This window comes from Cydia fagiglandana, chromosome 10, assembly GCF_963556715.1.
Source record: "Cydia fagiglandana chromosome 10, ilCydFagi1.1, whole genome shotgun sequence".
NCBI classification, from domain to species: Eukaryota; Metazoa; Arthropoda; class Insecta; order Lepidoptera; family Tortricidae; genus Cydia; species Cydia fagiglandana.
Genome location: NC_085941.1, coordinates 4,300,306 through 4,323,244, shown reverse-complemented (window position 1 = coordinate 4,323,244; position 22,939 = coordinate 4,300,306). Strand labels below are relative to the sequence as shown.

The following is a 22,939-nucleotide window of genomic DNA, read 5'->3' as shown; positions in this document are numbered from 1 at the left end:
ATACCGTTCGGCTCAAGTATGGCCGGCACGCTAACGGAAGCAAGCGCCCTCCGGATGACATCATTCAGGGAGGCATGGCGAGAGATGCGGCCCGCGCTTCTCTGGCAGGATAAGCCGTGGTGGCCCAGCTCGTCAACATTGGAGCCACAGCGGCAGCGGTGGGGCTCATTGGTTTTGACCCCCAATCGCAGACTGGTAGCGAGTGTGAGGGTCGTTTTTTCTAGGAGGGTGCCTATGTTGGGGGATGGCAATGCATGAAGCCAGAGCCCTGACTCTGGCTCCGATACGGCTAGGAGACGAGCGCGCTCTGCAGAACTTTGAGTATTATCAATAAGTGCCTTTAGGGTGGCTCTGCAGAGGGGCTCGTCCCAAAGTTTTTGTGACTGAACGAAGGCTGGGATTGGATTTTCCGGGCAGGCTTGCGTCCAAGCAATTTTGGCCTCGTTCTGTATTTGGATGCAGATATTGTCGGAAGGAGGGCAAAAAATTTTATTGGCGAGATCTTGCGTGCTGTGGAAAGAGGACAAAAAAGCTGGGAGGGCGACGCTGACAACTTGCCGGATGCCCAGGCCGCCATGACGAATTGGCAAAGAGGCCTGGGTCCAGGCGCGGTTGTCCAGGTTGACGATGGCGGCCATGCACTATGTCATAAAAATCGTCATGGATGTCGTTTTTTAGGTTTTGGGGGGCGCAGATTTCGATGATGATAATTATTTTGAAATCCAACATGGCGTCCATGCACTATGTCATAAAAGTCGTCATGGGTGTCGTTTTATAGGTTTTAGGGGGCACAGATTTCGAAAACGATGACCATTTCGGATTCCAAAATGGCGGCCATGCACTATGTCATAAAAGTCGTCATGGATGTCGTTTTATAGGTTTTGGGGGGCACAGATTTCGATAATGATGACCATTTTGGATTCCAAAATGGCGGCCATGCACTATGTTATAAAAGTCGTCATGGATGTCGTTTTATAGGTTTTAGGGGGCCCCGATTTCGAAAATGATGACCTTTTTGGATTCCAAAATGGCGGCCATGCACTATGTCATAAAAGTCGTCATGGATGTCGTTTTATAGGTTTTGGGGGGCCCCGATTTCGAAAATGATGACCATTTTGGAATCCAAAATGGCGGCCATGCACTATGTCATAAAAGTCGTCATGGGTGTCGTTTTATAGGTTTTAGGGGGCACAGATTTCGAAAATGATGACCATTTCGGATTCCAAAATGGCGGCCATGCACTATGTCATAAAAGTCGTCATGGATGTCGTTTTATAGGTTTTGGGGGGCGCAGATTTCGATAATGATGACCTTTTTGGATTCCAAAATGGCGGCCATGCACTATGTCATAAAAGTCGTCATGGATGTCGTTTTATAGGTTTTGGGGGGCCCCGATTTCGAAAATGATGACCATTTTGGAATCTTAAATGGCGGCCATGCACTATGTCATAAAAGTCGTCATGGATGTCGTTTTATAGGTTTTGGGGGGCACAGATTTCGATAATGATGACCATTTTGGATTCCAAAATGGCGGCCATGCACTATGTCATAAAAGTCGTCATGGATGTCGTTTTATAGGTTTTGGGGGGCCCCGATTTCGAAAATGATGACCATTTTGGAATCCAATACTGGTAATTGTAGTAATCGAAAATTGATTCCTGATTCCTCAAATGGAATTGTACTTAGTAATTCCGTATTGTTAGATTACAAAGTAATCTGGGAATCGGTAATCAGATTACAAAGTAATTTCAAGTAATCGTGGAATCAGGAATCAATTACGAAATGCCCATTTCGGACTAAGTAGCACTGCATTCAATTGATCTTTTTGGTGAACCGCGAGTTCACAGTTCGGGGCGAACTACTAGTTTATTTAAATGTACTGCTAGTTTCCCTTTTGGACCTCCATACGTACCGGTTGGAAGCGACCCGCATCCAGCGTCTGGCGGTCTCTCCATCTTGTGGTTGGGGGAGGCCTATGTTCAGCCAGTGGACGTCTTATGGCTGAGATGATGATAGCTGTTTGTTTGTTGCAGGTGTGCTTGTGATGACATGGTGGTGGGCGCTCGCGCTGCTGGCGCTGTCGCCGCCCGCCCGCCCCGCGCCCCGGGCGGGCAACGGTGAGCAATTTTACAGTAAGCATCTTGGGCACTGCCTGCTGACCATTGCTAGCACTAATGGGTTGAGCACTATAAGTACTGCACAAAGGAGTTGAGCACTATTAGTGCTACTTATACACGTAATCGTGTATTGAATGCGGTGGCATGAAAATACAAACAGACACATTTTAAGGTTTTCACCACGATCCTCGGATCGATGAAGAGACTATTCTCTTCTCAATAAATTAGGCTACAGTTTACACTGTTTAGTTTGACACATGATATTTGATCGATTGACATGATTCACTTTGATTTGCCGATCGCATTAGGTGTATTTACTATCTCTATGCCGAAACTAAAGAATCGCGCTATTGGCGCCGCTTCGCCCCGCGCCCCGGGTGGGCAACGGTGAGCAATTTTACAGTAAGCATCTTGGGCACTGCCTGCTGACCATTGCTAGCACTAACGGGTTGACCATTGAGCACTATAATTATACACAGGGGTTGAGCACTATTAGTACTACTTATACACGTAATCGTGTATTGAATGCGGCGGCAAGAAAATACAAACAGGCACAAAGTATTACATATTTCACCGTGATCATTGTCTTTTTTTGTCAAGAATTTACATTGTGTTGTTTGACACATGAAAACAATGAAGGTTGACAATTCACTTTGATTTGATAATCGCATTAGGTAAACAACCTTCCCCTCAAATTTTGCCAAACGCCGCTCGCCCGTGAGCACTACCTTGGGCATTGCCTGTTGAGCATGCTAGCACTACAGGATACTCTGGATTGAGCACTGTTCTCGTCCTTTTGTGTATGAAATGCAATTGCTAAGGATATCGCGCCTTAGAAATTTAGATCAATTGTCTGATCTCTTCCAAAGTGAAGCCAAAAAACCAATTATCTCTATACCTCATTCATTGTTACGAGAAAATGTAAGGATGCTATATCTGCATACTGTATCAGAATAACATACTTGATACGGCTTCACTAGTTCTTTATTTGTTTAGTTCACTTGACGAAATTTATTTTACTGCTTGCATTCAAACACACGTGCACGCATAGATTGTTGTACTTACTAAATAGAGTAACCTACTTTATGGCTATATTTTTGTTTAAATAGAGGTGTTTCCAATAAAATTTTAGCTACAATAAAAATATACTTCATATCGTAACACGCTAAAACTTATAAAACACATAATATTTACTTGGCTGGAGAACTATTTTTTTTCTGTGTGCTCGTGTTTCAGTTTGTATTTATTTTCATTATTACTTTTATTTTGCTCGTCAAAATATATGTATATAGTAATTTTTATATATCACGTAATGGTCTGTAAAGTGTAGCATGAATAAATTCGTTATCCTATTCGAATGATACTTCTAGTACATTTATATTGTAATTAAGCATTATTTGCCTGCGAATCTTTCCAAGCATGATGCTCAACTTTGCAGATAAAAATAAAAATCTCGAAAATCTTGTTACCGAATAATGAGTATTAATTTTTATTACAAATGGAACATTGCAATGCTAGTAAACAACGCATTATAAAAACTGTAATACAGAATGTGAAATATCCCGCAGCTATCTTTAACATACATAAACTATTTATGCTTGAAACATGCCTAAGACAACCTCTCTTTGGCAAAATTTTAGTGTGCATATTTTGCCCAAAAGGAGACTTTATTTTCGAATAAGCGTTTGACATATTATGAATGAAATTGAAAGTGTATTTGATATTGCGAGGACTCAAAATTTCGTCGCGGTTGTCATCCGAATGTCTACGCAGAGTCCTTGAATACTTTGGTCATATTGCAAAGAAAGACGGTGGCAACCTCGAAAAGCTCATTGTGACCGGCAAATTAGATGGGGAAAGGCCTGGACGTGGACCATCCAAGGTGGACGCAGTCCAATACGTTGGTCTGACCAGATCCGCACTGCTCTTAACTCCACAGTCCACATAGCTCTCCACACCGCCAGAGACAGAAACAGATGGAGAAAGATCGTAAGAGAGAAGAAACATAGGAGTGGTCACCGATCTCCATATTGAGGAATACGACGCAACGCAAGGAGGAGGAGGATTTGACATCTGACAGAAAATTTATATTCCCGTTAAACTGTTATTACATTGGCCTTAAAATTTTGTTTCAGAATATGTCTTAAGGGCTCTTACATGCTAAAATACGGTACGTACCCGGGATCCATATTTGGGAGGAAGTTATGTCAGGATAGGTAGAGAAACAGGGCTCAAAGTTATGAGGGTCTAGGTTCGAAGTACAATGGTGCCGAAGTGAAATAAAATCATTTGTGCATTTTACATCAGCTTTAGCTTTTGATGGATCGTGTTAAATATTTATTGCGATATTTTGAGGGCGTCGGAAGGTTGTTTGTGTTTCCTATTTTTTTACCGGTGATTTTCATACGTTAGCAGGTTCGCGAAATTTATTGCATCTACATTTTTCTTTAATTTTTTTATGGCAGAATTAATGCTGAGAGTTATTGATGTCTCTAGTGAAAATAAATGAATGTACATTAAATAGGTATATTTTCTACCCTTCCAAATCTTTATGACAAAAAATTTAGGAACTACTTTATGAAAATCTATATTATTAAAGAAACAATAAATGAGGTGAGGTTCCTCAAATTGTTTAAAATAGACTTAAATTTATATTTACTTACTTAATAAAATGCATACCAAAAATTGTTTTGTTAATATAATATTATACATGTGTCTATTTAAAGTAAACAAATTGCGGTGACCTTAACTAAAATAATCGAATAATAACCTACAGTTTTAAATTTGGTGAATTAATTATAACATAATTTTCATAAACCCACTAGAAAAATACTACCTTTCTATTCGACCGGCCTAATTCTTTGTTGTTTTAGGAGAGAGTGCCCAACGATAGTGAAACCATCACCACCTGTGCACACAGCCCTAAAGGTTTCGAGGTTAACGCCCTCACTTTTGTTACTATTACTTATGAATTATTAAATACGCTAATTTACATGTTAAGGCTACGTTCGTCAAAAACTTATCTTTGTCAAAATTATTTTTTCATAAGACGTACTTATATTTCGTCGTAAGTAGATATTTTATATCAGCAAACTAGTATACCTACGGCCCGCGTAGCGTTTACTTTATTTAAATCGTTTTTTAGGGTTCCGTACCCAAAGGGTAAAACAAGACCCTATTACTAAGACTCCGCTGTCCGTCCGTCCGTCTGTCACCAGGCTGTATCTCATGAACCGTGATAGCTAGACAGTTGAAATTTTCACAGATGATGTATTTCTGTTGCCGCTATAACCACAAATACTAAAAAGTACGGAACCCTCGGTGGGCGAGTCCGACTCGCACTTGTTCGGTTTTTTTGGTTTACTAGCTCCATGATCTGAATATACTATTTACTCGTATTTCTTTGTACGAGCCTAAAGTTTCCCACTGCTGTTTAATGGCCTCGCTCTTTTCCTTTAAAAGTATCCCAATTACAAATTTTTGAATTATCTCCCAACAATCACACTGAAAAGTGTTATACAATGCATAACAATTTGGTGAATCATTTACCTCTTGAAAATATTGAATTGGTTAAATTTTTGAATTATCTCCTAACAATCACTGTGAAAAGTGTTATACAATGCATAACAATTTGGTGAATCATTAAATACACCTCTCTCTTTCTTTCGTTTCTTCGCTTTTGATAAGTATTAAGTGACCTTTAGTTAAAAAAAGCTAATAAAAACTAGTAAATACTATATTTCATTCATCATCATTATATTCAATAACTAGCAAAGATGACAATCGTTCATCCACAAACGCCAAACGAAAAGGAAAAATATCGTGATGGCTGATGCTACTAAAAGTCACGTGACTATTCTATTGTCTATACATTATTTAAGATACGATTGACGTTTTGTATCAACGATAGTCATTTATTGGCTTGGCTGAGCGGCCAAAAATATGCATCGTATGTAGATAGGTCACTCTGAGTACCTCCAAATTGTCTCTTGGTGGAAGAACCTGGCCTTAAACGCAGTTTTCTCACGGCAGGATGGAAGTAATGTTTCATGGGTGAGGGTAATTTGTAATGGTTCCTTTAGAAAACTCGCTGCGACTGGAGTGGCCTCGGATCTTATTTCCTGATAAATTATGATTCTAGCACCGGGTTTATTTATGTGTGACATATTTTAGCATCACAATGTTGTATAATTTAAAGGAGCAATTACACTGGGGTCGCCTTTGCGCTCGTTGAATCAAATTATGCCAGGCAAATTACATAATTTGATGCGGTGAACGACATAGAATAGGCACAGCGTAAATTGTACCATAGGATAACATTTTGAACTCTGGTTTTAAGAGTATTCAGACGCGGAGTCAATTTAGAAAAAAAATCTGTATGCCTTGATTTGAACTAGAACTTGACTTAAAAAGAAAACGAGACTAGAGTTTTATATTAATATTTAATTTGTCATAATCGTGATCCTGATCAATAATGGTTACCTAGAGTTAGACCAATAAAGTCTGCAGCGATTTTGATAGCCCACTCAGTGCAAGTGTTAAACTTCAAATGACTTTGAAATTATGACATATAAATAACACTTGCACACGTGCTATCAAAATCGGTGCAGACTTTTCTTGGTCTAACTCTACCTAGGTACCTATAAGTGATTCGGCGTACGCTGTCAAATGGATCTTACATGGTTAATTTTTAACCAGGTTTGCAAGTTGGCCATGACATTAGTATACCTATGACATTTTGATTATGACAAATTAAGGTCACAAGGTTCGTTAGGCCTCTAAAGTACCCAAATATCTCCTTTCAAGACACATTATCATACGCTAATCTAGCTAGCATGTCCAAATAAATGTTATTATAAAAACAATTACCACATATTCGCCTGACGGACCGGAAAACAAATGATTTGTCGTTGCGCATTAAATAGAGAACGGCAAAATGGCTGCCGGTTTTAACACATTCACTGCCACCGACGCACATGTGCGTTCAACGCCATACAATTTTGTTCCTAGGCCACGCCCCCTGGCAGTGAATGCGTTAATCTAAACGCCATCTACATGGTCACGCGTTACAGATATAGTGCATAATTGTTTATCATCGTATTTTCTCGGAAACGTTCGTATTTGTCATGCTACTTCAGTCAACCTCAGTTCTTTTTGTACCGAGACTAACTGAAAACATGTTAAGCTTTGCGACCATTTAAAAAAAAAACAATTTCAGCCAGCGTGTACCTAAGTACACCATGATCTTAGAAATTTATTTTGAAGAACCTAATTAAATTTTCCTCTCACGGATACATTATTCAATTAATCACTGCCTAATGTCCGTCGCATAAACGTTAATTATCGCTAATGCCCTTTTAGGGCATTCGTCACTTTCTGATCCGGCGATAAAGCTGTAGGCGGCATTAGATCCGACTGTTTGAGCAACCGTGCCGTGATTTAAACCTCTGTGACAAGGGCATGTCATAGATTGCCTCCGACTAGATCGCGTATAAGAATTAAGAAGTCAGTCCAAGCATTAACAGTGCTTATACCTACTGCATACGTCGTAACGTTTTAACATGTATACGAGACGTCCTGTTAAGTAATAACCACTTGAGAAACGCGTGTTTCGGTAAACCAAAAGTTCCCACTGCTTAACAGTCCGCCGGACGGTATCGGTCAGTCAGTTAGAACAAAATTTTGACAGTTCTGAACAAATGGCCCCATAAGAATACTTGCCGTGTTAGAAAATAAAAACACTTTCATGGGCAAATTTTTCAAAGTCGCGTATTTTTAATCACTCACGTGGCATGTTTTGGAGAAACCTAGGCTAGGTTTCTATTTTCAAGTAGGTACTAGAGTTCATGAGCAGCGACCACAATAATTGCTCGCGTAATATATGACTCACGACAGTTTAAATTCACTTTCATGGGACCAAATTTTCACACTGTTTGACGCTCGTCACCTGTCAAATAAGTAATGTAACCACAAAAACAATTTAGACGATCGCATGAATCCAATCTTAATGGACACATACGATCCACGACTTCCATAGCTTTAGTAGAATAGGTAACAATAGGTACAGTCGTTATTGTATTGGTGAAATAGGTTCACCTACTTGACGATGATTTTTCTTGTATATTTCTGAATCAGTAAGTAATTACAGCACCCGGCATCAATTTTACGTTGTTTCCAAGTTTCCGTAAGGAGGGGTTAACACGGACAGGTGACAATTTTATTGTCAGCGTAGTGAAGCCAAATAGAAACCAGAGCGTAAGGGATATGATCTTTATCAAGACATATATTATGTCGTGCGCGTTTTACATGCTCCATCTAAAGTGGCACCGATAGCATCTTGCACTGCGGAACCCTAAAAAGTGGAAGTTCAAGCATCGCGCCGATCTTCCGATAGCCCTTTGCGTCCGAGATTTCTCCCGCAATCCAGTCCGAGAATCTTTATGTACATTCATGTACATAGATCGAAGGGCTCGAGTAATATACTACTTTTCACTGACCTTTGGTAGGCTTTATGGCGTTGAAATAAGGTTGACAATTCGTAAAAGTCGACTGTGATAATATATCTAATAGGACATATAGCCTTCTTTGTACGGTACTTATACGAGAAAGTAAAAGTTTATGGTTTTCTTGTCTTCAGTACCCCTAGTGTAAAATTCATTCGATAGCGTGACGTGACGCATGCTTTTGCTTTGTCATTTTGAGTTTCCAAAACGTCCCGCTTGGTGTGGTGTTCAAAATCCCATGTACAACAATTGACATAACACAAACGCGAATGCTCTTCACGCCTTTGAATAAAAAACACTAGGGGTTCTGCTTCTGTTTATGGGATTGACGTTGAGTAATTTTAGGAGAGATTTATAGAAAGTACTTAAGTTACGAAGACGTTCGCGGATTGGACACTGCTAAGGCATTCGTGGTAATGGCTCCTCTACACGATGGGCCAACGGCGCCAATCCAAGGGACGCATTTATGCGTTAGAGGGAGCAAGTGATATTGCTATCTCATTCTACCGCAATGGCTGCGTTCCTTGGAGTGGTCGGCGGTGACCCATCGTGTGGAGGAGCCATAAAGTTAATTGTATGTAGGGTAAATGAAGTGTATGGTCAATTATACTATAAACGTACGAATTGAGGACCTTACATAGTACGTTAAAGAGTAAAAGTGACCATTGCTTCTGACCCTGATTCAACAAACATAATGCCACTTTAATGGTCATAGTCGGTAAGTACATTAGTGTTACTCCGTGAGCAAACATTTTCACTTCAAGGAAAGTTGAGGAAAACCCAAACATTTGAGTACTTCTTTGCTTATGCAAAAGTTAAGGGAATACATTTGTTCTGTGTAGTCGACACTATGAATAATATGATATTAAAGCTTAAGTGTAGGTAAATAAATAGTTTTCAGCTGGGTAAGTCACGAAGATCTGGGTAAGCCTGTCATCTTGGGTGAAAAATTTTCATTGATCCTGTAAATACCTTGCGCGCTGATTTAGTGGAAATATACAATTGTGTAGTGCTCCTGGTGCTAATATTAAAATTTGTTTACGTAACAAAAACCGGAATTACTTAATGGTTCTTATATGGTTTTATTCATAAAACCGGTATCGAGAGCACACTCTAGTTAAATCGAAATATCCGGAAGAGAAAAAATATCAACCGCAGGTGATCAAAGTGGATATCACGCTATTCTGTGATAAGTTGTCATTTGTTATAGTCAAGTTTATCGCAAAATGACAAGATAACGTTTTGACATCCGACGACACCACTAGTTAATTAAAAGTATTAATGAATACGTACGTAATTATGTATGATTGGTGCCGTTAAGTATAAATATTTCCCTTTTCATCAGCTGTGATCAAAATAGTAAGAAGTGTTTGTTCCTATTTCGTTTTATAACGCTGTTAACTCTTCTTCTTCCTCAAGTTATCCCGGCATTTTTGTGCAGCGGCAGTGAGCCATTTTTTTTACGAAAGCGACTGCCATCTGACCTTCCAACCCAGAGGGCAAACTAGGCCTTATGGGGATCAGTCCGGTTCCTCACGATGTTTTCCTTCACCGAAAAGCGCCTGGTAAATATCAAATGATATTTCGTACATAAGTTCCGAAAAACTCATTGGTACGAGCCGGGGTTTGTACCCGCGACCTTCGGATTGAAAGCCGCACGCTCTTACCGCTAGGCCAACAGCGCTTTTTATAAAGCTGTTAACAAGCAAGTAAAATGGCCACTTACCCAAAAATGTGAACGGTTTCTTCATAATTAGATATGTGGTACTTATTGGTGCAGAACGCTAGGCTATTAGACCATTTCATTTTCTAAATGTAATTGGACCATTTTACTTTTCAGTGCAAAATGCACTTGTTTCTTTGCCTCAAGTACCCAAACGTATATTTAGTGTGTTGATAAACAAGGGAGTTAATTCGTGATTTTTTATTATTAAGAATTTTCCTTCTTACCTTCGAAGTCGAACCCTTTTAATTAAAGGTAATTTCTGATCAAGTGTTCAAAAACAGTTCAATTAATCTACTTACATATTTAGAAAACGAACAGTAAACCAGTTTGTTCATTATGCTATTTTAATACATACTATTATGACCAATTGTATATACTGGTCAACCTGCTCATAAAAAATATATGGACATAAATTTAAAAAAGGATTTTATTAAATCTGGACACTAAAACCAAAGTACGGCAACCAGAATTATAGTCACAATAAATTTGGGTTGCCCCGGACCACCGGCCACCTCGTTTAAAAAGCTATGCATTTCGCGAGATAACTTCACTGTTATTCATGCGCGATCTGCATAAAAATGCATTTCTTTATGAAAAATATTTTTTGCATGTGGCATTTATTACGAGAGGAACTGATTTTTTAAACGAGGAATTGAAGCAATTTCTTTTCGAAGCATTGATCAATAAAAGTTTCTATAAACTTAATTAATTTTTTATAAGTATGTCAAACCTTGTCATTACCATAGATTTATGTCATTACAATATTTGACGTCAAACTGCGCTTGGTACCTATAGTTAAATCGCCCGCGGTACAAATCCCGTGGGGCTTTTGAACTCTAGTCTAGTCAGACTTCTATCATCATCATAATTTAAGAGCATGTCTCTTGTCGGTGGAGTATGTGCTAGTTTTCGTGGTCCTCGGCCAGGTTCTTTAGGTCCCTGTAAGACACGACATTTTCTTTTGCTTTTAGTTGTTGTGTATAGCTTGCTCGTGGTTTTCCTCTTCCTCTCCTAGCTTCGATTTTGCCTTCTAAAACAGTTTTAAAGAAAGTGTCGTGTCTTATCAAGTGACCTATCATTTTGCCTCGTCTATTTTCTAAGGTCCTTAGTAGGTTTCTCTTCTCTCCAACACTTTGCAGCATTTCCTCAGAATTCTAAAGTTATTTTTGTTCGTTGACTGTTTTTCATGCAATGTTTGGCATTGTCAAGTATTTACTCCCCAAGAGTATTATGGTTATGTACAGTCGCCATCAGATATATCGGAGCGGCCAAGGTGTTCACAAATATCTGAACACGCCTCTATTGTCAAAGCGTTAGAGTGCGTGTTCAGATATTGTGAACACCTTGGCCGCTCCGATATATCTGATGGCGACTGTACCTATAGGTATTGTATTTATTATAAGTTAGTATTACTTCAAGAGACATAAAAGAAATAAAGAGAATAGGAAAAAGAGGGGACAGACCTAGGCCAGTAATAGTTACCTTTACCACATTCGGTACAAAAATTAACATATTTAAAAGGAGCAGTTCACTAAAAAATACCGCCTACTATATAAAAGAAGATTATCCTCAAAACATACTCGAAAAAAGAAAGGAACTGCAGGAGCAGGCAAGAACGGAGAAAGAAAAAGGAAACTCTGTAATAATAAAATACGATAAACTAATAATACTAGACAAAAAGAACGTAACAGCCAAGAGCAAAAGATCGCTTTCTACGTCTCCCGAAATTAACCCTGCCAGACGTGACGGAAAAAATATAACACAGGCTAGCAAGAGGAACAAAACCCAAAACACGGACACCCAAACAACACGTAAACAAACTTCATCAGTAGAGATTGTAAAACCAGGAATCCTGAACTTCCTGACCACCAAAAATCAAAATAACACACCCGAAAAAAAAGACACGAAAATCTAGCAATTACAGTACCCCTCTCACACGGACAACAAACGAAAATCTACAGCAAAAAACAAACCAATTCTTCCAAGCCGGCTGGTCACCGAGGAAGAATACGACCAAAACCCTCCAAAGGATACAACAAAATTATCAACAAAAATATCTACAACAGCTACCGCCACTACCACTACATCCGGAAAACTCTACATTTTAACTTACAACGTCAGAACACTCGCAACTTACGAACGCTTAATAGAATTAAATGAATCCCTGTCAAATATTAAATACGACATAATCGGACTGGCTGAAACGAGGCGTATGGGAAATAAAATAGAAGAGTACGACAACTTTATATTATGCCACACGGGACAAACGGCTGGCTTGTATGGTATAGGCTTCTTAGTTAAAAAATGCTACAAACATAACATAGAAAGCTACATTGGCCTTACAGAAAGAGTCGGAATCTTAAACCTGACGTTTGAACAAACCCGTCTATCAATCATCCAAGTCTATGCCCCTACGGAAAAAGCAAATCAAGGCGAAATCGACAATTTCTATCGAACACTCAATAAAGCGATTGAAATATCATATAAAGATTTCATACTGATGGGAGACTGGAATGCCAAAATAGGAAAACCAAAAAACGAAGAATATCTAGTCATGAAATCAAACGGCTACGGCGATAGAAATGAGAGGGGACAGAGATTGATAGATTTTGCTTCAGAAAATAAATTATCAATTTTAAATACATTTTATAAGAAAAAATTAAAAAACAGATGGACATGGATATCCCCTAATAAAAAATATAAAAACGAAATCGATCTCGTTCTATCAAACCGCCCCCACATGTTTCAAAACATAGAAGTACTAACTATAAACTACCCTTCGGACCACAGGCCAGTCAGAGCAACGCTCACACTTACACAATCAAAGAAAAGTAGAACAAAATATACTAACCCTCAGAAAAAAATACTAACAAGCGAAGATGATATTTCGAAATTCAATGATTGTTTAAGTAAGATAATGAACACGGAGTTCAACAAATCAGTCCAATATTACTACGACAATATCATCAAAGCCATAGCCAGAAGCCTGCACACGATTCAAAACGAAAACAAAGATCAAAAACCTCACAAAATTCTGTCAGAGCGCACACTACAGCTAATGGAGAGACGAAAGGAACTCCAGAGAATAAAAAACAAATCCAGAGCAATGAAAAATGAGATCTCTGCCCTTTACAAGCTTATAAGTAAGTACATACAGAAGGATTACACAAATCACAGGTACAACACTATTGAAAAACACATAAACGAAACGGGAGGCACAAGGAAAGCCTACAAAGAGCTGAGAACGAACAAAACATGGATAGAAGGACTGAAACAGGGCGAAAATATACTCAACAACCGTAACGATGTCATCACCGTAGCAACGCACTTCTATAAGAAACTATACTGCAATAGAGAATCGATCTCAGATGAAAGCGGAGACCCATGTCCAACCCAAGACGACAACAATTCACCTGTACCTCAGATTACAAAAACGGAAGTATCAAATGCAATAAAAGCTCTAAAGGCGGATAAAAGCCCAGGCTCAGACGGCATCACAAACGAAATACTGAAAACTGGATCAACAACTCTTACGGCCCACCTAACTGAACTGTTCAACCTCATTATTAAAACTGGAGAAACACCCACCCAATGGTCTCAATCTGACATTATTCTCATTTACAAAAAAGGCGACCCAAATGACATAGGGAACTACAGACCAATAAGCCTGCTACCTACAATCTACAAGCTCTTCTCTTCAATAATATACAAGAGATTAAACTCTACACTAGAGACGCACCAACCTATCGAACAAGCCGGATTTAGAAGAGGTTACTCAACTGTGGACCATATACATACAATCGATCTTGTCATAGAAAAATACCGAGAGAGAAATAGACCACTCTACATCGCATTTATTGATTACCAAAAAGCTTTCGATTGCGTATCACATGAAAGCATATGGAGAAATCTAAAAGCTCAAGAGGTAGAAAATCAATACATTTGTGTAATCAAGAGTATATACAAAAACAGCAGGAGTAGAGTAAAACTAGAGACACCTGGGCCTTGGTTTCCGGTCAGTAGAGGAGTAAGACAGGGCGACCCGCTATCACCACTGCTGTTTATAGCAACACTGGAATCGATTATCAGTCAGCTCAATTGGAAGGGTCGGGGTATTAAGATCAAAGAAGCCTATCTAAACCACCTAAGATTTGCAGATGACTTGGTACTCCTATCGGATACAGGACTAGATATTCAGTATATGATAGAGTCACTTAATGAAGCTAGTAAAAGAGTAGGCTTAGAAATGAACCTGTCAAAAACAATATTGATGACTAACAGCACAAAGAGGACAATATACGCTGATAGTGAGTGTAGTGAGCCGCTCGAGTATACAGACAGATACATATACCTGGGTAGACAAATTAGCTTTGACCAAAATAGTAACTACCAAGAAGTGGAACGTAGAACACAGTTAACGTGGAACAAATACTGGGCACTAAAGGAGATATTCAAAAGCAGCTTGCCAACTAATATTAAAACTAAGGTACTAAACTCATGCCTTATACCGTGCTTAACGTATGCTTGCCAAACGTGGAAGTTCAACAAAAAAATAAAGGACAAAATTATTTCTTGCCAAAGGGGTATAGAGCGCAGTATGATGAATATTAAAAAAATACAAAAAATAAGACACACAAAAATAAGACATATCACGAAGGCAAAGGATGGATTGATACACGCTCAATCATTGAAATGGAAGTGGGCCGGACATGTGGCACGCATACAAGACCAGAGATGGACTAAAAGGGTGACTACATGGGCAGGTCCTCAAGGCAAAAGAAGGGAAGGAAGACCGGTAGATAGATGGGAAGACGAACTAAAAAAAACAGCCGGCCCCAACTGGATTCAAGTAGCCCAATCTAGAGAGGACTGGCTATCTTTGGAGGAGGCCTTCACCTGCAGAGGGGTTCTTGCAGATTAAAATTGTATTAAAATTGTATCAAATAATACCAACAATTAAATAAAAATAAAAAAATTTTAAATCACTAATAAATTACTAACAAAATGAATTACTAACATATTAGATTTAACTTTTTATTGTTTTTAAATTTTTGTAATCTGCAACGAAATAAAAGGCTTTTTATTTTATTTACTTATATTACTTCAAGCAACACTGTGTTATGCAAACTCCGACAAAGCGTCGGAAAAGCGTGTCAAATGTCACTTTCGTTGACCGACGGTAATGTATGCACGTGTATGCCGCGCCGCGCTTCGCACGTGCGGCGTGTGAATAGGCCCACGGATCGCTTAAATAAATAAAATGCTATGGGTATTTATGATTTTACTTACGGGTATGTTATATTTTTATTTAAAAATTGTACAAAAGAAAAACTACCTCTATATGTACAAAAGGCAAACTTAATGTTATGGGGCTTTCTCTACCAGTCAACCTTAAGGCGTAGCAAAAAATAATATTCATAGCTGAAAATAGAAAAATATGAATAAGAAGACTACGATGTCATATGTTAAAATTGTACCACAGATATAATTAGCGAGCTCGTACAAATCTCGATATATTTCTTACAATACTTATTCTATATTTCATTAATAGTTTTGACAAAGAATTAATGTAAAATTTAAACATGACATTTTGATTTGAATCTTGGAGTTCGTAAAGGTATAACATAGAACTAACAATTGAGGAGTGTTTTTTCAAAGCGGCATATTTTTGTATGGTATTCATAGAGAATAAGCCATTTTTGAAAAGACTCTCCTCACTTATTCTCCTAAGCGCCTTTTCCTTTTTTTTTTTAACAAATGTAGGTATATATATTTGCTTGCTTAGATTTTTCACGAAACAAATTTTAGCACTAAATACTGCAAAGTTTAAATTAATAGAAATCTAATGTGCAAGAGAAATTCACAACATTAACCCCATAATGCAATTAAGTGAATAAATAACAGCTTATGAAGTATTAAATTTTAGCATTAAAATGCCTTAATTTTATAGCATAAGAGAAATCTGAGAAACGGAAAACATGGGTTCCAGAGATTATTATTTAATTATTATTTACAAGCAATCATTAATAATTATTAACTTATATTGTAAATAGAAAGGCACACAAGAATATAAATATTATAAAAAAAAATCGTCTCAGCTAACAGACTTCTACATTATATGGCGGTGCGGCGCCAGTCCAAAGTCTATAATCTGAGCTCTTTTGGATGTAAGAATTGGCAACAAGTGTATCGTACCCATGAAAGACGAACTTTGCACTCGTTTGTAACCATCCTGGTATATGTATATAACACTATAAAAATGTATTATGTGTTTGACGGCATATATGCCGACTGTTTTTTCAAACAACGAGTACACTTATTATGTAGAAGGGGGTGAGTTCTCTTTGATCTTTTATGAAAAATTAAGACTTGCCATGTATGACGATTTTTGCTTTACTACCATATATGTGTCGCTTAACTTCAAACTCTGGTAAATCCATTCCACCATCTCAGAAAATATGTACCCTATTACCTTTTGTTAATAAAAAAATTACGTGATTTGACAGATGGATTTACCCGAGTTTGAAGTTAAGCGACTCCTATTTAGTAGTACTTACACTGGCACCAGCACCACTACAAAATTGTAACAATTTCGCCTAGTACAATTTCTCTTGAGGATTGTACCACTATTTATACAGACAATACTCTCCCAGGTGGTACAGTCGCCATCATATATATCGGAGCGGCCAAGGTGTTCACAATATCTGAACACGCACTCTAACGCCTTGACAATAGAGGCGTGTTCAGATATTTGTGAGCGCCTTGGCCGCTCCGATATATCTGATGGCGACTGTACAGGTGTACAGTCAGATCAAGATGGCGGTGGTACATAAACATAACGGTCGAGAGCCGAGTTTATCTAATCTCATTTGGCGAAATGGCGTGATTTCAATTGTGCGTCTTTTAGTTGTGGTACACAGTGATTTAGCGCTTGGTGAGCATTAAAGATGGATGGATGGATGGAGGGATGGGTGGATGGATGGATGGATGGAAGACTGGAGCATTCCATGAAATTGTCTGGGTACCGTTTGTCCCGTACAAACGCGAATTTTCTGAAGATTTGCAGGTATAAGTTTCTATGATAAATGGTGCACAGAAAAATAATCCTGCTTTAAATGCCCAAAAAAAGTCTCAACACAGGAAATAAAATGCGTTTGGATGGGACAGCCCGTGGAATGCTCTTACTGTCGTTCACCAGGGCCGGATTGCATAATAAAATACTAGCTAATACTATAAGTGAGTTTGTATGTAAAATCACTAATAGTATTAGCTTGTATTTTATTATGCAATAAGTCCCAGGGTGTCCACAAGCATACCGATTTCAAATTTAAATAATTTTAAAACGCGAACTGCGGGGGAGACGCGGTAGGGTGGTTTAGTTTCGTGAATGTTGCGGATTGATTATTGACAATGGATCGCAGGTCAATAGAGCAGCGTGCACAATGCTGCGTGCATACTGTTGAGGTAGGTAGGTACATGTAGGTAGGTTGTTAGGCTTTTCAGTACCGAAGCACCGCACGGCATAAGTTTTTATGGTTTAAGATCATTTAATCTCATTAAGAATTTACAATTCACAATTCAATTCAGTTTACAATTCTTTTTAATTTCGGAATACGCGTAAAAGGTCTAATGAGCGCGTACACAGCACTGCAAAGGTCGAAATTCAGAAAATGTAATTGTCAAAAAATTAAATTCTAGTTTGTCTTTTTTTCATAAAGATAAATAGTTTTGGTTTATAAATTTAAGTTTTTTTTTTTTTGAAATTGGAAATCGATTGCTGGTAACCGTGTATTACTCCGTACGGTAAGTATCCAACAACAAACGCAACCGGAACGGTCATTTTCTCCTTTCCACCGCTAAACGAAACAATTGCGCGTGCACCGATTGGATCTCCTTATTAACGCTTATTAGCTAGATAGGCATTAAATCGAATATTATCATGGTTTACACTGCGGTCTGTGCAGGCTGACCGCTTTTCACGGTGCGATAGTTATGGGCACGCACTGTAAAGTTAAGTATCGCTCGCTCGGCTAGTCTGTGGCCATGAGTAAGCCCATTGATAATAAAAAAAAAAGTAATTTATTGACTGTTTGAAGTAGGTACTGTTTTATATGTCAGAGAAATGTAATAATTAAGTTTAAACTAAAGTAAAATAGTAGTTTCAATAATAAGGGCGTAAGTAGCCCATTTCATCTGAGGGTCAAAGTAATATGCCGTGGCATCACCGAATGGGCCCTACGGAAGAGAAGACCTGGGGACACATTTTTGAATTTCGACCGCTCGATTTCGTGTATTTCGTTCAATAATATCTCCACTACCAGGCATTTAAATTCTACAAATAGAATTGAAAACGAGTGGTCAATCTTAATACCTACCACTCGATTCCTAATTTCTATCGCTCGTATTTCTAAAATTAGCCTTTCGGCGTTTTCCACCGATTTTCGAGTGACGAAATCGAATTCGTAAATCACGCCCCTGCGCTGGTTTCATAGCTAGCTAGCATTATGCTGAGTAGGGGCCATTCCGTGATGCACTCTTGTCAAAACTTGGTGACCCAAAATGTTTTCCCAAAATTGTCGTAATATACATAATGTCCGTGTGTCCCGGTCGACTCTAATATGATAATGTATCTCAGATTCAATTAACCACTTGGGCCGGTCCGGGCCGGCCTGTTCATCAATCCACTTAATAAAATAATATATTATGTACATATCGGCCGGCTGTCACTGGTGATAGGGGAAATGTGCCTATTGTGAGACCCTGCCCTGTTATCAGGTTGAAGGGTTTGAGTGGTTTTGATGTAAATACGTTCCTTACTTGTCGATATTACGAGGATTTTGAAATTATTTAGTATGTAAACATAAAAAATCTCTGAGTTACAATTATGTTAGAAAACTAGACATTATAGAAAAAGTGAATTGCTAGTTTTTGTGAAATATAAATGACAATGTCTATGGGGCATTACAGTCTACTTGTCTCATTATAGGATAACCTACCTATTGTAGTGGTGAAAGGAAAGACCGACTGCACTTAATATATTTATTTTAATACTTGTGGGAGCACTACGCAAAGTACAGTCAGCAGCAGAAGTTGCTAAGCGGGCGAGGTGTTCAAAATTACCTTGACACGCTCTTATTCTCTTAACAACAAAGTCGCGTTAAAATCATTTTGAACACCAGGCCCGCTGCTGACTGCACCTATGTATCACAGACGCCATCTTCAATGCAAGAGTTGCCACAGATAACACAATATAGGATACAACTAGTTATGTTAGGTATTATGAAGTTACCAACCTAACACTACCCTCGCCGTAAATACTTACTATAGACTGACCGCTTAAATGAGCCCTCGTCTGCGCGGTACGGGGGCGACGGGGAGGGACGACTAAGGGCGGCGGGACGGTGCGGGCGCCGTACGCCTGCCGCCCGCACCTTCCCCAACAACCCTTAGGGTCGGTTGCACCAAACTGTTACGAACGTTAAAGAGTTCGCTAAATTTTTATGTATGGAGTGTTTCATAGTAAAGGCGCGGGGCGCGCCGGCTGACGATGATCAGTCTGTCAAATGTGGTTGGTGCAACTGGCACTTAGTCGTCCTTCCCCGTCGCCCCCGTACCGCGCAGACGAGGGCTCATTTAAGCGGTCAGTCTATAGTAAGTATTTACGGCCTGGTTGGTCTATCTATAGACCGCATCTATAGATGCGGTACGAACTACTTTCTATGGATTCGTCTTTATTACCTATGTGAAAACTTGACGTGTTGCGATCTCTCGCTATCATCGTATTTTACTATTTTATGAGTGTACGAAGACTGATAGGTGTAATTACGAACTAGAGAAGCAATTATCGGCAAGTTATGATAGAAATCCATATTGATGCGAATATAATATGAATAACCATGATTATTGACCGAGCGTAAGAGAAGGTCCCCAATGCAGCTCAAGCAAAAATTCAGATGTTCTCCTCTACATGTCGCATTTCTCAACCGATTTTCATGTAATTTGGTATGCAGGGTCGATAATATATATATGATATATATTTTTGTCGATTCAATTTTTGGATTTGGATCATTCATTCCTCATTCGTGAGGTCTTAGCGCGCTCACACGGCCACTTTTTTTTGACACACTGATCATCGTCAATCAGCAATGAACTATGAAATTTCCCATACAATAAAATTTAAAGAACACTTTACAAGTGACAAACCAATCCCTGTACCACTACCACCAATTTTGACATTGACATATTCACTCACGTCTAAGTAACTTACTTTCTATGCATCTCGCTCGTACACATGCACTTAACGCCTTGACACTAGAGGTGTGCTGAGATATTTGTGAGCATCTAGACCGCTCCGATAATATCTGATGGCGACTGTACCTACGAGCATTGAAAATTTAATTACGGGTGAATCAGTCATAGATTAATTCAAGAAAAACTGGTCCCAGTTTGATATGTTAATGCCTAAGACGACAACATCGATCAACGGTAATCGATGGGACGTCCGAATTCACTTAGTTACGATTCTATTGTATAGAGGGCGTTGCGTAACGTTAACATAATGATGTATTGTTTTTGTTTACCGATTAATTATAAAAAGGACTGGGTGTAACGAGCATACCCCGGCCGGCGAGAGCAAAAATGCGTTGACAGCTTAATAGTGCGAGGACACACACTTTGATCGATGTCGATAAAAACAACACGATGTACTGGACCACCGTTATGATATGCAGAAGTATTAATTATTGTTGTAAACAAAATTAAAACCAAGTGTTTGTATTTATTCAGTATTTTATGTAATTTTCGTAATATACAATTAGCATTTTTTCTAAATTTTCTGATTTTAAACTCCTTCGCCTTGCCGATAAAATCCATTTCATCCAACTAAAGGACCGTTCTAAATCTACTGTAGTAATCGGAGCAAAACGAAATAGCGATTATGCATTTGTTCTGTATTAGGTAGTTCCACTTCTCTGCCAGATATCAATTTATTTAAATTGTTTAAAGTTAAAATGCCAACGTTCTTCTTCAACACATTCTGATACTTATTGTGAATAACTTTATAATAATAATAATTTTATGTTGATAGAAAATTGTTTTAGGGTTATTCTTAGAAACGCGTGGAGGTATCAAGTTAAAATAAATAACAAATACTAAAGGCTCAGTTTAAAAAAAAAATTGTGCTTAATTAAAAGTCGACTATTCTATCGACATCCATATGACGATAGAATAGTCGATATTTAATTAAGCACTAGGAGCAGACGCATTTTTGCTCTAGCCGGCCGGGGTATGGAACGAGTTATAGGTATGTAATACTAGGTATAAATAACTAAGTTTACCGAAAGCGGGAAACTGACTAGGTATTACTTAAGTTCAGTTGTGAGAAAATTACTTGAAATAATATGATAAATAAAAGATAACTTTAGCCTAAAAGTGACAGTCCATTTCCAACTGCAGCTGCAATACTGTTCATTTTCTATGGAAATTGACAATGACAGCGACGCGTTTCCATAGTAAAATGAAGAGTATTGCAGCTGCAGTTGGAAATGGAATGTCACTTTAAAAGCTATGACGCTAGGACGTAAAAAACTTTTCTCATATTTTTACTAGTCGTAGGGTTCTATTATAAAATTTTATTATTTATTGTTTAATCTATTGAACTAAGAAAAAGTAAAACCAGTGGTTACGTATTGTAATGCTGAGTAAGTAAAAGGTAGAAAAATAAAGTAAACAAACAATTTCTACAAACATTTTAATATAACAAACGTTTGCAAAATGTTTGCATCAGATACATTTTTGGCTTACGCAAATTTGATCACATTTCATCTTTCCGCTCCCAACTCAAATGGCTGCCCATTCGGCGTCGTAGAGACATTCATGTACTTTCCCTTCTATTTAACGTCCTTTTCTCTCCCTCTTCTCCCCCTTATCTCTCGGAGAGGTTTAAATTTTTAGCAGACGGCAGCGGGCACCGGCTCCGTTCCAGTGCAGATCTCTCTCTGGCTATCCCGCCACACAAACACCGATCCTATGACAAGTCTTTTACTGTGTACTCTGTCAAATTATGGAATTCCTTACCGTCTTCTCTTCGTAAGTGTCAATCGGTCGCATCGCTAAAGGCGAATTTAAAAAAGTTATGGCTTTCTGACGGAACTTGAAATCTAAAAGATGTATGCGGTTAGGTAGTTTTAGTATATATGTATTATATCATATACAATGTATTATATGTATTATATATTTTAAATATATATAGTTGTTTACATATTTGTTATATTTCATATCCCATACTTTGTATATAGGTACATAATTATAGTAGGATATAGGTTTACCTATCTTGTAGGATATTAAATATTTTATCTTTATGCCGTTTAGCACAGCTTTTATGTCTACCGTTCTCCAATTTTCCCTCAACTGCTCAAGGGTTAACTGGAAGAGATCCCTGAAAGGGATAAGTTCGCCTTTGTACTAATGATGTGTGTTCTTTCATGTTTTATGTTTCTTTTTGTACAATAAAGTATTTTACTACTACTACTACTACTACTATATAACCAAGTGTGACGACGGACTTGTGTATGAGTACTAATTGACTACAAATA

The 22,939-nt window shown here is 38.3% G+C and overlaps 1 protein-coding gene across 1 annotated transcript in view; it reads left to right on the top strand.

The window, feature by feature from the left end:
- LOC134668088 (serine proteinase stubble-like) overlaps positions 1-22,939 on the top strand; it is a 242,815-nt gene that overhangs the window by 158,175 nt on the left and 61,701 nt on the right. The window contains exon 3 of the mRNA XM_063525569.1: positions 2,034-2,132. Within this exon, the coding sequence (XP_063381639.1) occupies positions 2,034-2,132 (99 nt within the window). The remainder of the gene's footprint in view (positions 1-2,033; positions 2,133-22,939) is intronic.